The 17,592-nt window shown below is 36.1% G+C and overlaps 1 protein-coding gene across 5 annotated transcripts in view; it reads right to left on the bottom strand.

Annotated features, from left to right (window-relative positions):
• Positions 1-17,592, bottom strand: part of LOC110452251 (probable serine/threonine-protein kinase tsuA) — a 139,597-nt gene that overhangs the window by 67,566 nt on the left and 54,439 nt on the right. For 4 of the 5 annotated variants that reach the window (XM_021500645.1, XM_021500647.1, XM_021500646.1 and 1 more), the window contains one exon: positions 6,907-8,083. In XM_021500645.1, the coding sequence (XP_021356320.1) occupies positions 6,907-8,083 (1,177 nt within the window). Of the gene's footprint in view, positions 1-6,906; positions 8,084-12,228; positions 12,306-17,592 lie in introns of those variants that run through there. The other variant, XM_021500648.1, reaches the window with a different exon arrangement.

Here is a 17,592-nt window from a genome sequence, read left to right as displayed (position 1 = left end):
CTTGATTGGGCTAATCGACACGTTCACACAGAAACAAGCCCTAGGTAGCCGAGGATGTGCCAAAACAACACTACATTAATGGCGCGAACACATGATTTTTTACTTTGATACTTTAAATTACTACAGTAATATAAAGAGATATACCTTATCTTTAGTAATATAAAGCTGTGCTGTGTTACACATTCTTGACCTGTGGCTCCCCCTGGTGTTCAAACTTGGCACCAGACATGGCCTCATCACGACATAACAAGGCATGCCGGTCATAGTGAACTTTGAAGTTTTTGCTCCTAATGATTTTGATTTTTTTTTAAATATGTACACAGGGAAATCTATAATTTCATCCAGATTACAGCTTTTCATAAAGAAACTTTAACAAGGTGCAAAAAGACGATGTGGACAGACTGTTGCATCCAAGTATCTTCAAGACATGCCCATGAATCAATAATGAGTGCTAAGTCTTATTAGTGCAGACAGGTTTGTTGCAGTAGCGGATACAGTTACACCTCAAGACACACAGACGCAGCAGGAACATGTAAAATTTACCAAAGGAAGTTACAGTGCAGTAACAGCCTGCATTTCTTATCAGCAGTCCTGGCAGATCTTGCTACCAGAATAGGAACAAAACACACTACATGTGTCATTCCAATTACCTTATCTTGGTACTGCTATCTGTTGTGTTGCTGGAAATACATTGATGGGGAGGGCCAGCTTTTATAGGCTTAGCCTGTTGCCTAATTCCTTTTGTACGTATAAGATCTAATATACAATAAAATATTTTGAAATGAAATACGCTGACGATTGAAAGCAATTTCATTTGCTGTTTCATGAATCAATGAAACTCCTGCAAACACTGCTTCAGTTCAGACACATCTGAAAACATGAAATTCTTTCCGAATTGTACAACAATTGGTCACTATAGGGTCTTTATTGCTCGGTTGTTTCGTCTCCAATTCTCTGAACTAGAATTCAAAGAAATGGGAGAATACCTTAATCGATCTAAGAATGTAAATATCAATTCTAATTGGAGCTCCAATTGGTTAAACAATTATAAAAAGATTTTTTAGCAGGATGGTTTGATTTGTGATTTTTGTCCTATTACGTATAAGAGCTATGGTTGTTTAAGGATGTGCCAAGTTATGGCAGAAAGCTGGAGTACCTGGAGACCAACCATGGACCTGCGGTAGGTACCTGGCGACTGCTAATCATTATTATAAAGCCTCAAATCCACAACCCAGAGGTGGAGGGCTAGTGATCGTACGTACAGTCAGATGCCTTAACCACTCAGCCACCAAGGTCCTTCATATTTCAATAGAATCTGAGTTTAAAATAATTCCAAACAAATTTGGTTAACATCTGTATAGGAAAAAGGCAGGTTTGTTTCATCCAATCAGGCAGGTCACGGTTGTCATATCTTTGACATAAAATTGACTGAAAAATAACAATTAGAGTTATATATCATTATATTCAGGCAAAGAGAAATCAGTCGACTGATGAAAAGAATCTATTTAAAGAATTAATTGTTGAATGCCAGATACATATTGTGCCACATCATAAAATTTCAGTGAGCGGTATAAATGGCGGTATAAATGGCAAATGGCGGTATAAATTCCATACAGACATTACATAATGCCTGGAGATACCAATTATAGAGCATATCGAAACATCACCCCACATCATCAAAGTGTAGTCCTCCCTACAGACCTCACACCAGACAACTCACTTAGTCTATTGAGGCATATGCAACAATCTCAAATACCATCACAAAGCTGGATTTACATTCATTACCATGACAATGCGTTCAGATTTTGATTATTTTTTTTTAAATAACCATGTATTGTTCAACTATTTCTTGTCATTAGGAGTGTCTCTATATCACAATGACAGAGATTTTAAGATTTTCGTTGGGAATGTATAATCGATGGCAAGATAAAACATCTGATCATTGTTGGCTTCCGGTTTTTGGATTACAGAAGCATGGAGTCTTCGACAGATAATTCATTTGTCACATAAACTTTCCGTGGTTAGCCATGCACTGACAACTATTTGCTACTTAAATCTTTTTAAACATGTTAATGTGTTAAATCATACTTGTCAGCCTAATTTCAAACTTTTCTTGAGGGAGAAACCAATGGGCAAAGTCTGAAAATCTCAAAAAACTACTTACATTATACATTGACCCCTATTTGACAAAATAATAGCATAAAATGTCTAGGAAACCAGTATGAATTGGTTCTGAGCAAAGAGGAAGATTTAAAGAATTATACAACTGCTTATTTAAAAAGTTGCAAATTTTACTTTTTCCCTTGAAAGTTTTCAGTACCAATATCTTTCAAATTCAGAACTGTCTAAGCATATTTCTTGTGCCACGTAAGTTCGATTAAACAATCAAGAGATATTTTACACATTTCTTTAGCATGGGCCTCTTGTTGGAAAGGAGATACAAATCATAGTAAGGTAGCATAGCTAGCCTTCATGATTCCTGTCTCACAGCAAGCAAAATGTTAGAAAATGCCATGGTAGTTTTTTGTGCATTCAGTAACCTCCCCTTAATTTTGTTTTGGATATATAACTGTAGTGGACTGGGCCAGAGTGCTTGCTGGTTAGGGCAACAGTATAATGATTGAAGGTCAAGGGTTCAAATTCTGGTCTGACAACTTTGAATTTTTAAACCCGGAATGCTGTTGTTAACACGTCGGTTTTGATGTTGTTTCCATCTTTAATATGATTGATAAAAGTCCCGCATTATGTATGAGTATCTTTTTATAATTGATTTATCAAACTTAAGCTATATAGTCATATCGAAAAACAGCTATCCAAATAGCAAAGTCACAATTTTTAGCAGTGGTATGAGGACCATTTCAATTGGTTTGCGATGATTTCTGTCCATCAAAATCTCAGCTAGCCGAATCTGATGATAGCTAACCTAGCTATCCAAAATATGCAAACTGTTCACAAACTATGGAATTTATAGGCTTTAAACTCCATCTTTTCAAATTTTTGTATTGAAAAGTGAAGAAAATATATACCAGCATTATATACATTTGTATAAAGCAATCACACCACAACAGCCTGCCTGGAATGTAGCAGTTTTTTGCTTTAGTATTGATTACTGTTCCTATTGTTCTGGCAAAATAAACACAGACAAAAATCAATAAGCTAAAGTATACCCTACTGACAAGTAGGGTTCTAAATATGTAACTACACCCATCAGAGAACACTCCGACACTTCAACCCCAAGGATATTCAATTAAATTTCTTCACAATTTGATGCTAAATAAATATTCTGAGTGAATTGATAAGTTTTCTGAACTTATTCACCAACAATTTTTGTCAGGAAACATTTTCTGTCAAGGGAAAACAGTTGTGTGAGATTTCGTGCGAGTGTATATTTATGCAACACTTTGCACCGGCAGTTTGAACTTACTGTCAAAATTTAAAGAAACGTGAGATAGTTTATATCTTATAACACTATACGAGGAACATCAGGGGTTCAGTATTCTTATAGAAAGAAAAGAAGCTATCAATACAACTAACTAGTAACACGCACACACCGACCAAACGGTACTTGGACAAGTCCAGTTTGATAACAGACCATTCCTATATATTGGACCGAGTTGGGTAAGATACAGTTTGTAATTACATGATGTCAATTTTTTTTTTTAGTATATAGTGAATAGTTTTGATTATTCCAGTATTTTCATCTATTGCACTCCAACCAGTGAATAGTTCAAAGACTATAGCCCGGTCAGGGAAAACTATTTCCCTCTCTGGGAAATACCATGGGATGATTAATGCATCTGTGAAACTGTCATCATTATGGACACAACGATTATTTTTGACGATGTCAATTGCAAAAGTGGCCAAATTTATCTAATGTTGGATATCATGCATTAATACTTAAATTTTAAGGACAATTACACATTGTTTGTTGTAGTCAGTGACATGAAATTGTCAAAAATGAGGTAATAAAACACCTGTTCCTGCAACAGGAAATGGATAGCTAAACATGCATTGTTGCTTAATATAAATACAGCTCTCTTTTAACTCAGACCTTAACATTTATATTATTTTATTTTGATTTTTTGACATATTGAAAGTAATTTCATTTTTTTCACTGTATTTAATTTGACATTGTTTTTTCTTTATTCTGCTTATCATTGTTGTTTAGACAAAAACAAGAGACCAGAATTGTTTTGCTGAAATACTGAGTGTGGCTAAATTCTTATCAGTAACAGAACATCATCTAAGTTGACACGTATTTGCTACAGCAGTTGTCCATTGAAGATGTGACAAAGATATATTCAGCTTTTAGATGAAACAGTTTACGAGTAAATTTTAAATTTGTGTGTAATCCACATCAACAGACATCAGAGTTATCACCCCTTTATGTCAACCTAAATCGGACACCTCTACAGCTACAACATGAACACAACATAAACTCTCACCTGTAAAACACGTTCCATAAAGGGAGAAACCATTACTTCCTAGTCTCTATCCAGATAAAATCCATGCTACAAATCACCTTCCCATCAAGTAGGATTGTCCCTAAACAGATCGGCCCTATATCCTCACCACTAATGGGCAGTAGAGTATAAATAGCCTGCTAGCATCCCCCCTATTAGGCTGTGGAGAGCCGGGCTAATGTCTGTGACTGTACAGAGACCTGCCCCTCCATTACTAGGCCGTAGGGCTGATCCACTTTCCCGCTGATTATCTATATACTGGGTTTATCTGGACCTGACTTCATTAGTCCCGGAATTACTCCCCATCAGCTACAATACTTGTCCCTGAGGAACGACCCATACCATACCGAACCAGTAGAGTAGACTTACATGTATAGTCATTGGGTATAATTTTCTCTCCTCTGTCGGTATTCTCCTGTATATTTTAATGACATAATAGAAAAGTTATGTTCAGTCCCAACCTAATCATCGAGAATCGATGCCACAAAATCTTAAGCAGTTCCTACAGATCTCTCATACACAATGAAGCTAAACCTTACGTTTTCCCCATTGATCTGTGATTAGAATATATATAAAAAAAATCCTGATTTTATTTTTTCTCGGATGATGAAGGTATCTACAGGTTTGAAGGTGTTTTTTTCTAACAAAGAAGGAGCCAATTAAAGAAGCTGTAGCCCTGATTGGGAGATACAGATGCTGACAGGCCAGACAATTAAACATAGACATGTAGACAGATCTAATCTCTCAACAAAAACGGCAGCATTCCTTTGATCAGATGATGGAGGATCAATACAGAGTTATCTCCCTTGCTCAATTATATCACACCAGTATATTCCACTTATGGTATATAAATATGTCCAAATCCAAATGTTTGTAATATCATGCATAATACTTTCGATCTGGTTATTTTCTTTGATTTATTTCAATTGCATTGTATTCAATTTAACAATGACATGCATGTAAATGTTAAGTTAATTCCTTGCAATACAAAGTGCATTTGAAGCCATATGCCATCATATCTGGTATATATTTATGAGAAAGCGCTGAATAAGCCATATGAAAACTCATCAGCTATTCAGTGAAATATTTTGTCAGGTCTAGAAAATATAACAATGAATGGCTTTGAAATGGTTGACTCTAAATATATTTGCGCTGCCCTGAGGAAAAAATTCTGCATTCAGGAATGAGTTACAAACCGATCACATTTATTGATTACTACTTCATAAGGATGGGCAGTAATTTTGTTATAGATCGATGGCCAAATGCCTGAAGACAGAATATCTATAGAGGAAACTGTGGGAGTATGATGTGCTGACGTAACATGCCAGGTCAGAATCCATATATTGATTAAAGCTGCAGAAAATAGAGCTCTTGTGATCATGACTATGTTTCATTTCTGCCAAGTATGGTCAGTGTTTTGCTACGATATCCTACAATACACAAAATCATAATACTCGGTAGTGTAAAAGCCGGGGAGGGAAGAGTTAACTCCCCTTAACTGTTACACAGTCACAGTATCAAGCCCATTCTGATTTTTTTTAGTAGAAATTGTATATAAAAACATATTTAGAATTTTATAATTTTTTGATTACATCTTTTTCTGATTGTTTATAAGAGTTTTCAAACATATATTCTTGAATAGTACAGGTTTTAACAAAATTGCTGATAGCATGTAATTGAGAGTGAATTGCATTCCAAGCTTGAGAGTAATGTAGTCCTGTAATTCTGTAGATTTGTCTGTAAACATGTCATTTTACTTTTAGATTCATTTTGAAAATCCTTTCATAAAACAGACAATCACAAGCACACCGGGTGTATATATGTTACAATCATATCACCTTATAAACTTCCACTAATACCTTCACACTATCACACAGTCAGTTTTGTAGCTGTGAAACAGAACAATAGTTTACAAACTTTTCAGAACAAAATTCAAGCACTTTTCAAACATTTTTTTTTTTTTCATTTTTTATGGTCTTAGTTTCTAGAAATCTAGAAATTCAGGATCAAGATTTTTTAAGCATATGTATAGTAATATAATAAATCATATCACAAAATTTAAACAAATTATTCACCTTTTATGACAAATTGTTATATAAAAAAATTGAACAGTCCATCATTAAAACTTTGATGCAGCCTTTCCTGAAAAGAAAACAGTTTAATAGTTTCCAGTTTACATAATTATTATTCCTACACTCTTCAAGGAATACACAATGAATTCCAGTACTTTTTAGACACTGACCTCTCTCACCACCAGCAATTTTCCCCAGCTGGAAGAAAGCAAAGCCAACTTAATTATTGCTTTCCTTTGAATGTAAGACAATATCAGGGTTAGTGTGAAATATTAACCCTTCCACCCCTGTGTAACTTTAGTCGACTCAACCATGCATTGATATGGATGAGTCCATTATGGTTTACAGTGTTGAAAAGGTTAAGGACTTACCCGAGGTTTCTGTTCTGGTTGCTGCTGTAGTTCTGCTTGCTGCTGTCGTTGTCGCTGTAGAGACTGTTGATGCAAAGTCACTTGTTCTAACTGTTGTCCGAGTATTTCCCAGTTCATCTGCGGAACGGCTGTTTCTATGTTGTACACATCAAAATCACCTTCACCCTCATCATTGTAAGGGTTATCTCCCCTATCACTATCAGTCACATCTGACTTATCTCCCTTGTTGCTATTTTCCTCTTCTAGATCTCTGCTGCGTTTTGCCACCCTGACAGTGGAGACAGTGGAGGAAGTGTCTGTAGTGGAAGTATGTGGTGGAAGATTATCATTAGTTGTATTTGAGCGTCTTGTCGCCGTCGACAACGAATTGTTATCCCTCTCATCAACATTGCCATTGTTGATATTGCTATTAAGATCTTTTGACATGAGATTGTTTACCCCATTATTGAGTTGCACAAACGAATCCGACGGATCACTGGGAGTATTCATTTCTGAAGAGATTTGTGAAGCCGGGGCAGAGCTAGTGTCACTGCAGGAACTCTCAGAAAACTGTTGACCTTTATGAAGGTCAAACGGTAATATATCACAATTCACTTTTTTAAGTTCAGCAAATTCCTGTGCAATGCTTAAAAAATTAAGTTTTCTGATACGTCTGCTAAAGTCCTCTTCCGACTCAAAGGGTTTTCTTATCACATTGCTCGACGTAGTTCTCATAGATTGCTGAATATTGCCCTCCGCTAACTGTTGACGCTGTATAATGGTGACCTCACTGTCAGCTAGATCCTTAAGTGGGGCGGAAAACTCGGAATAGTCTGATGATAGTGAATCACTATCGTGTTCATAGCGAACTTTGCTAACAAGTCTGTGGGCAGGGGAGGTAAACAGGGGTCCTGGGGAATACTCTTTATCCTCGGAGGAACTACGCTTTTCTATGTAGTAATCCTTCTCCTCTGATGAGTCCCGTTTATTAAGACTCTCGGATTGAGACGCATCCTCCAAGACAACATGTACAGCCTCACTTTGGGGTGAACAGTCCGGGTTTGTCTGGGTCATCTTTTGCTTCTCACTGCCATCATGTAATATCTTAAGTTCTTCAAGCTCCTCAATGGAGTCGTCGTCTGAATCACTGTCAACAATGCGCTTCCTCCTGGAGTAGGATCGCCATGCTCTTTGTATACTAAAATAAAAAAGAAAGAACCATTAAACGTAAATTTTACCATAGATGTAACATACTCATTCATTCACTTATCCACATACCCTTTACCCTGGTTAGAAAATAAAACACTCTTCTCATCTCAAAACTCATCAAGGAGTCCAGAAAAACAGTTTACATCACATGTGTGTTCAAGCTTTAGAAAAGCAATCAAAACAAAGCAAAAAGTAATGGGAGCAAGTCATTGTCCCCCACATCATGAAAAAGTTTGGAATCAAAAATGAACAAGGAGCCATCACCAGACCTGGATTCGAACCTGGGACCCACCAAACTCTAGATGGACGCCTTACCTATTGGGCTACCTGGTCACCTGCAAGCGACCCAGTCCTGTTCCACTACATCTGTTTAAAGACTATGAACCTTTTTTTCTGTATGCAACAGCTGTCACTAGCTGTCATCTCAAGAGCTACTCAGATATACAAAATTTGGCATTTGTGGGTGATACCATATATTATATTCCCAAGATACAACGACATCTGGACTGACTGACCGACAGAGTGCCAACCTACAGTCCTGTCCTTTAGTTCAGGTGGGAGACTATTCTTGTTTTTGTTGGAGGGATATTTGATAATATGAGTTTAAATCACTTTACAGTAATCTGGGATCACCATGCTCTTGTTTCCAGTTTGAAGAGAGAAAATTATCATTGTTATTTAATGTTTTCCCCATTCCTGACAGATTTTTTTTGCACCTGAGAAATTATTAATTCTTGTTAAATAAAACATTGTGAAAAAGGATTGACGTACAGATCTAATAGAGTTATCTCCCTTCATCCATCCACAGATCTACGAAGAATTATTTTTATAACAATTCTTTGATTAAGTCTGTTTGTTATTAACCATACATCATGCATATTGAAGAATGATCTAAATAATATAAGGCCCTATAGATACATGTATTATAAGTAGTGACTGCTGAAATAAGACCTTTGTCTCAATTCATTTTCTTCAAGTTGGTAAAAATTAATCATGTGTGATATTTTAATAAATTGTACAAACAAATTGTACTGTCTGCTTCATCAACCTTGGATCAATGTGACAGCTAGAGTACATACCATAATAGTCATATATACATTACCAAGCTCTTTGTCATTCTGTGTATTTTTCTCTACAAGCATTTTTTCACACACAAAAAAAAGAAGAAAATTTACCCTTTACACCAAATATCAAGAGAAACCACCTGTCACGATAGTTTACCTTTCATAAGAGACCACCATCATGAGAGATTTATACCTGCCATGAAAGACAACCTCTTAGAAGAGACCACATGTCTTGAGATACCTCTTAAAAGATACACCCATCATGAAAGATAACCTGCCATTAGAGACCACCTGTTATAAGACACCATCTGTCAAGACAGATCACCTGTTATAAGAGACCATCTGTCATGACAGACCACCTGTTATAAGAGACCATCTGTCAAGACAGACCACCTGTTATAAGAGACCATCTGTCATGGTAGACCACCTGTTATTAGAGAACACCAGTCATGGAAAAAACCAAAATCACCTGCATTAAATGTGGAACCATTTGAAAATCCTTCAAATGTTACAAAAGATTACTTGAAATACTAAAGTAACCCATACAGAAAAGATGGCCATACTTGGTTAAAGTGTAACTTTGGAATGTGCAAAAGACAGACATTCAGAACAAACATGTTAGAGGTAAGAGTGACAGATTCCCATCATCAATGGTAAACAGGACTTAATTAAAACTACAACTAGTAGAAAATAATTCTACAGTAAAACATTGATATGTACTCTGTCTGCTCCATCAACCTTGGATCAAGGTGACAGCTAGAGTACATACCATACTAGTCATATATACATTACCAAGCTCTTTGTCATTCTGTGTATTTTTCTCTACAAGCATTTTTTCACCAAAAAAAAAGAAGAAAAAATTATCCTTTACACCAAATATCAAGAGAAACCACCAGAGCATTTTTCTCTTCATTGTGAAACAACCCATTCATGATATCTCCAAAATGTATCTATCAATTCATGATATCTCCACACTGTATCTATCCATTCATGATAGCTCCACACTGTATCTACCAATTCATGATCTCTCCACACTGTATCTACCCCTTCATGAATGGATAGATACAGTTTTGAGAGATATTTAATAGATAGATATATTGTGGAGATATATTAAATCTATAGATACAGTGTGAAGATATCGTGAATTGATAGGTACAGTGTGGAGATATCATGCATTGATAGATACAGTATGGAGATATCGTGAATTGATAGGTACAGGGTGGAGATATCATGAATCGATAGATACAGTGTGTACCTATCAATTCATTATATCTCCACACTGTATATATCGATTCATGATATCTCCACTCTGTATCTTTCAATTCATGATATCTCCACACTGTACCTATCAATTCATGATATCTTCACACTGTATCTATCGATTCATGATATCTCCACACTGTATCTATCAATTCATGATATCTCCACACTGTACCTATCAATTCACGATATCTCCATACTGTATCTATCCATTCATGATATCTCCACACTGTATCTACCCCTTCATGATATCTCCACACTGTAACTATTCATTCATGATATCTCCACACTGTATCTATCAATTCATGATATCTCCACACTGTATCTATACCCATTCATGATATCTCCACACTGTAACTATTCATTCATGATATCTCCACACTGTATCTTTCAATTCATGATTTCTCCATACTGTATCTATCCATTCATGATATCTCCACACTGTATCTATCCATTCATGATATCTCCATACTGTATCTATCCATTCATGATATCTTCACACTGTATCTATCAATTCACGATATCTCCACACTGTACCTATCAATTCATGATATCTTCACACTGTATCTATCAATTCATGATATGTCCACACTGTATCTATCCATTCATGATATCTCCACACTGTATCTACCCATTCATGATATCTCCACACTGTATGGAGATATCATGAATTAATAGATACAGTGTGGATATATCATGAATTGATATCTTCACACTGTATCTATCATTACATGATATCTCCACATTGTATCTATCAATTCACGATATCTCCACACTGTATCAACCCATTCATGATATCTACACACTGTATCTATCAATTCATGATATCTCCACACTGTATCTATACCCATTCATGATATCTCCACACTGTATCTATCCATTCATGATATCTCCATACTGTATCTATCCATTCATGATATCTCCACACTGTATCTATCAATTCATGATATCTCAACACTGTACCTATCCATTCATGATATCTCAACACTGTATCTACCCATTCATGATATCTCCACACTGTAACTATCAATTCATGATATCTCCACACTGTATCTATCAATTCATGATATCTCCACACTGTATCTATCAATTAATGATATCTCCACGCTGTAACTACCAATTCATGATATCTCAACACTGTAACTACCAATTCATGATATCTTCACACTGTATCTATCAATTAATGATATCTCCACACTGTAACTACCAATTCATGATATCTACATCTCTGTATCCACCCATTCAAGTTGTCTACACCTCTGTATATACTCATTCATGATATCTACATCTCTGTATATACCCAATCATGATATCTCAATCTCTTTATATACCCAGTCATGATATCTACATCTCTGTATCTACCCATTCATGATATCTACATCTCTGTATATACCCATTCATGATATCTACATAACTGTATATACCCAATCATGATATCTACATCTCTGTATATACCTATTCATGATATCTAAATATCTGTATATACCCATTCATGATATCTACATCTCTGTATATACCCATTCATGATATCTACATCTCTGTATATACCCATTCATGATATCAACATCTCTTTATCTACCCATTCATGATATCTACATCTCTTTATCTACCCATTCATGACATCTATATCACCATCTTCCCATCACAGATAACATATCTACAGTAAACTTACATCATGATAAACATTGATTACCCATAAAGGGTGTTCACTGGAAAATAAAGCTGGTCTATGAGCTAATAAATACAGAAATGATTTAACACAGTTAGTGAAACATAATGAAAGCTATAAAGACAGTAGAAGAATGCAAACCAAGTGGTGGGTCTTGGTGTATTGACGAATCTTGATTCCTTGGCCTCCATCTCCTGACACGTGAATAGCCGGCCCTCTCTCTACACCATGATAATTACACACCGGCTAGAACGTGCTTTCCTAGAACAGGCGACGATGACTCATCCCCTGTCTAACGGAATTCTGCCTGCCTGTTGCCTTGGAAACCTTACCCAAGATGGATTAAGCCCATTAATGTTTACTTTAATACAACTACAAGACGAAATAGATTTATTCTACTGGTCATTGAATTTTATTTGGACTTTAAATGGCTTGAATAAAAAAAGAGTTTGAATTTATTAACGGAAGGGTATGTTTGCCATTGTGACCTGTGGTTAGTTATTGATTGTCTGATTCAGCTCATCTGAGTTCTCCCTCAGGTACAAAAACTATATGTATTAATAGTATCCGGCTGGTGTTACTACCGAACAATCCATTAAGTGATCGGCGATAACCAATTCGGGAATTTGGACAGACTGATCCATTTAAGGTCAAAATGCAATTTATTTTAAACAGATGACTTCCTGAATTTGGCCAGCTGCTCATGAACAAAACCTATAACACTAAATTTTACACAAACTATCAATGTTTTCATTCCAGAGTCTGCCTCAAAATAAACAATATCCACACATTTATTTCAAAACTGTTTAAACATCCAACACAAGTTCCCCATTGATGTCACCTGATGCCCATGTTTAGACATCCATACAACTGATGCCCATGTTTAGACAACCAGACAACTGATGCCCATGTTTTAGACACCCAGACAACTGATGCCCATGTTTTAGACATCCAGACAACTGATTCCCATGTTTGAGACACCCAGACAACACACATCCATGTTTTAGACACCCAGACAATTGATGATAATGTTTAAGACTAGATTCAACATTTTTTGGGCATTCTGATACCTGGTGCTGATGACCCTGTTTTTTCACAGACACCTGATGACCCATGTTTTTACAGACACCTGATGACCCTNCCAGACAACTGATGCCTATGTTTTAGACATCCAGACAACTGATGCAAATGTTTTAGACATCCAGACAACTGATGCCTATGTTTTAGACATCCAGACAACTGATGCCTACATAATTGATTTAGACATCCAAACAATTGCTGCACATGTTTAGACCCCAGACAACTGTTGCCCATGTTAAGACATCTAGACAACTGTTGCCCATGTTTTAGAAATCCAGACAACAGATGCCCATGATTTAGACACCCAGACAACTGATGCCCATGTTTAGACACCCAGACAACTGATGCCCATATTTAGACACCCAGACAACTGATGCCCATGTTTTAGATACCCAGACAACTGATGCCTATGTTTTAGACATCCAGACAACTGTTGCTGATGTTTAGACATCTAAACAACTGCTGCCTATGTTTTAGACACCAGACAACTGATGCCTATGTTTTAGACATCCAGACAACTGATGCCCATTTTTTAGACATCCAGACAACTGATGCCAATATTTTAGACACCCAGACAACTTATGCCCATGTTTTAGACACCCAGACAACTGATGACCATGTTTTAGACATCCAGACAACTGATGCCCATCTTTTAGACAACCAGATAACTGATGCCCATGTTTTATACACCCAGATAATAGATGCCCATGTTTTAGACATCATGACAACTGATTCCCATGTTTGAGACACCCAGACAACACACATCCATGTTTTAGACACCCAGACAACTGATTCCCATGTTTTAGACACCCAGACAACACACATCCATGTTTTAGACACCCAAACAACACACATCCATGTTTTAGACACCCAGACAACACACATCCATGTTTTAGACACCCAGGTAACTGATGATAATATTTAAGACTAGATTCAACATTTTTTTGGCATTCTGATACCTGGTGCTGATGACCCATGCTTTTTCAGACACCTGATGACCCATGTTTTTTCAGACACCTGATGACCCATGTTTTTTCAGACACCTGATGACCCATGTTTTTACAGACACCTGATGACCCATGTTTTTACAGACACCGGATGACCCATGTTTTTTCAGACACCTGATGACCCATGTTTTTTCAGTCACCGGATGACCCTGTTTTTTTACAGACACCTGATGATAATGTTTTTTTACAGACACCTGATGACCCTGTTTTTAACATCCAGATACCTTATGAAGAGAAACATTTACGCATGATGCACGCTGTCTTCTGTTATGTAGTAAACAACTCATTCACATAGAAAACATCTGACCTACACTTGCAGTACACACCATAATAACTGAGTATTAGTCATACTTTACACAGCTTCTGTATCCGTTCATTGATCGAGCTGTCGTCTGCTCCACTGATAGAGTGTCAATAAAATGGACAAAACAGACACCTGACTCAGCATACTACTCTATTGATCATTTACCTATGGGCCAGCTGTTTGAAGTGTTATTAGATTAATAATATACAAAAGTAAAAATATCATGTGTCATTATTTCCAAATAAAATGATTTTTTTTCTCTCAATCAATAACTAAAAATACATATTTAAATTGATGAAAACAAGAAATATACTTAAAATAAAAATATATATTTGAACAATTTAAGAAAATATATATTCTGAAAATTCCTGTCTATAAATCATTAAGCTAACCATTCTTTGGAAATAAGTCAATGACCTAAAGCCTAGTAAGTCTCACAAGAATTTTTTAAAATTTAATGTTTGTTTCTAGGACTTTTATGGGATTTCTAATCCATTTGCACTTAAGCTTTGTATTTAAGTAATTTTAAAATCCAGACAAATGATTTGCGGGGTATTTAATCCAAATTTTAAATGTATTGATGCTGGCGTTAGCTCACAGGTTTGCACAACCAGCCGTCTTTTTTATCTTTCCGGTATTGATCAGCCTGAATCATGGCCTTTTTATCAGAGGAAAAATTGGGGTCAATCACATCAATTGAATAGAGTAATACAAATTGTAACAAGATCCGTTTGACATCGCCTTTTCATCCAATCACAGAACAATTGATAACAGAATAAATATTCATTAATTTGACGGCTGCACAAATCGTAACAGGTTCAAGTATAGATCTGATATAGAACTAATGACATAAGAATTTTTAATGACGATGTCGGGTCATTAGAATTTTTTTTGACATATATGGATTATTTAATGGGCCAGCCTAATTAGGCCAAACTCGTTACTACCCGACATCACGAACAAGGTATTTGATTGCCTATGACTAAGTGACAACTGGTGTTACAGTAGTGTATATATAATCTTGCTAAAAACACATGCTATTATAGGTCTACTGACAACATGTATGTCTTAGTCTGTCAGTATATTGGGCTCTGAACCATATAATGCGGACAGTGAAGATCAAAAACTTATAATTCTTGAGATGTTCAAAATATCTTTAATTATTAAATACATAGTACACAACTCTATGAATACACCTACAGATCCACTTCATTGTTCTACATTAGGTGTTTAAAATGGATCATCATACCATATTTCCTGTAATTAGCATACCTACGTTAAAAGTGCCCCTCCCCCTTTAGTGACACTCATGGAAATGATATAAGCACCCCTATCCTAAACACCCTCCATTCTTGCCCTCTCTGATTAACAAAACCTATATTATCTTATTTATTCACCAATAAGCCTATACCTGGTAATAAGCTCACCCGTATCATGTACAGTTCAGTAGAAATACTAACTAATGCTATTTTATTGTCTTGCAATAAGCCAACCTTTACTTTGAGTCAGAGACTTTATGTTAATTAATTTTTGGCCACTCTTTCTTTCAGACACTTTATCTTTGCAATCTGACAAGACTGTTCCCCAGTGTTTTAGAATAAAAAAAAAAATGAAATTCTCCCCGAGAATTTTTCTGACTCCATTACAGTCTCCAATTGCAGCAACTGACACAACCTATGTTTTGTTATCTTAATAAACACTCGCTTAAGCCAATTTTACATGAATCCAGGGTGCTGATTACGGCAAATATGGTAGATCATTTAACATGTCAGCATGCAGTTCAATAATGTGATTACAAAAATATAGCATTATTTAAAAAACACTGTCTTAAACTTTTTTTTTGAAATATGAGAAGCAGGAGGATAAAGAGGAGAGGGGGTACTTTTGAGGAAGAAGGAAGAACAGGGTCAATATCCATGAAACCGTTCTCATGCTCAAGTATGGATTTTGTGCTCATGCCTGATTTCTTGTTTGGAAAAACTTTGAAGAGACAAAAAGCCGAATTCTGTTTTCAATGTTTTCAATGTTTTTAAGTGAGTTACAAGAAAGTAAGTTTGAGTACAAAATCCATGCTTGAGCATGAGAATGTTTTCATGAATATTGGACCTGGAGAAATGGAGAAAAAAATGAAAATAAAAAAGAGGTCAATCTAGCTATTATTTTCAAGTAGAACTAATTTCACACACAAATAGCAACAGTCCTGAATTTAAATCCCTTAAGTAGAGGGAGTAATGCAAGTGTAATGTGAGCGTGGCATGTCCGAGGCTAATGACCTGTCAGGCAGCCATACATCAGGGGGGATAACTCCATTGATGCTCTATAAACCCTATATATAACTTTACATGTAAAACTTTGTTACTATAAGCTTGGATCCGTTCTAGTAAATGTTCAAAGCCAACAGCAATTTTACTAAATACACTATACTTACAGAAGGATTTGGAATCCAATTACCCAGGTGATCTCCCGGTAAATGCATGGATTCAATCTGCTTCCTGGGACTTACAATACCAGACAGTCTGGCGGACAAACCTTTCCCGAAACGGATGGCTGAGTATTTCTACTAATAAGGATGGATATCTCAGAAATTGCTCAATCCAGAAGCTAACCTATATATTGTTACAATGATCAATGAAGATGTATGCATAGACCAATACACAATCTCTATTGTATAAAATTGTGGAGAACATGGACAATATTCTCTATAATGTTTTGCAAGGTCACCAACAAACATAGATAAGCTAACCAAACACAAGCTCCCCTATATCATCTTTACTACGTAGGTCACTGACAACCAAACACAAGCTCTCCTATATCATCTATACTACGTAGGTCACTACTGACAACCAAACACAAGCTCCCCTATATCATCTATACTACGTAGGTCACTGACAACCAAATACAAGCTCCCCTATAACATCTTTACTAGGTCACTGACAAACAAACACAAGCTCCCCTATATCATCTATACTAAGTAGGTCACTGACAACCAAACACAAGCTCTCCTATATCATCTTTATTATGTAGGTAACTGACAACCAAACACAAGCTCCCCTATATCATTTTTACTACGTAGATCACTGACAACCAAACACAAGCTCTCCTATATCATCTTTA

Source organism: Mizuhopecten yessoensis, unplaced genomic scaffold, assembly GCF_002113885.1.
Source record: "Mizuhopecten yessoensis strain PY_sf001 unplaced genomic scaffold, ASM211388v2 scaffold6505, whole genome shotgun sequence".
NCBI lineage: Eukaryota > Metazoa > Mollusca > Bivalvia > Pectinida > Pectinidae > Mizuhopecten > Mizuhopecten yessoensis.
This window is presented reverse-complemented; position numbering and strand designations above follow the sequence as displayed.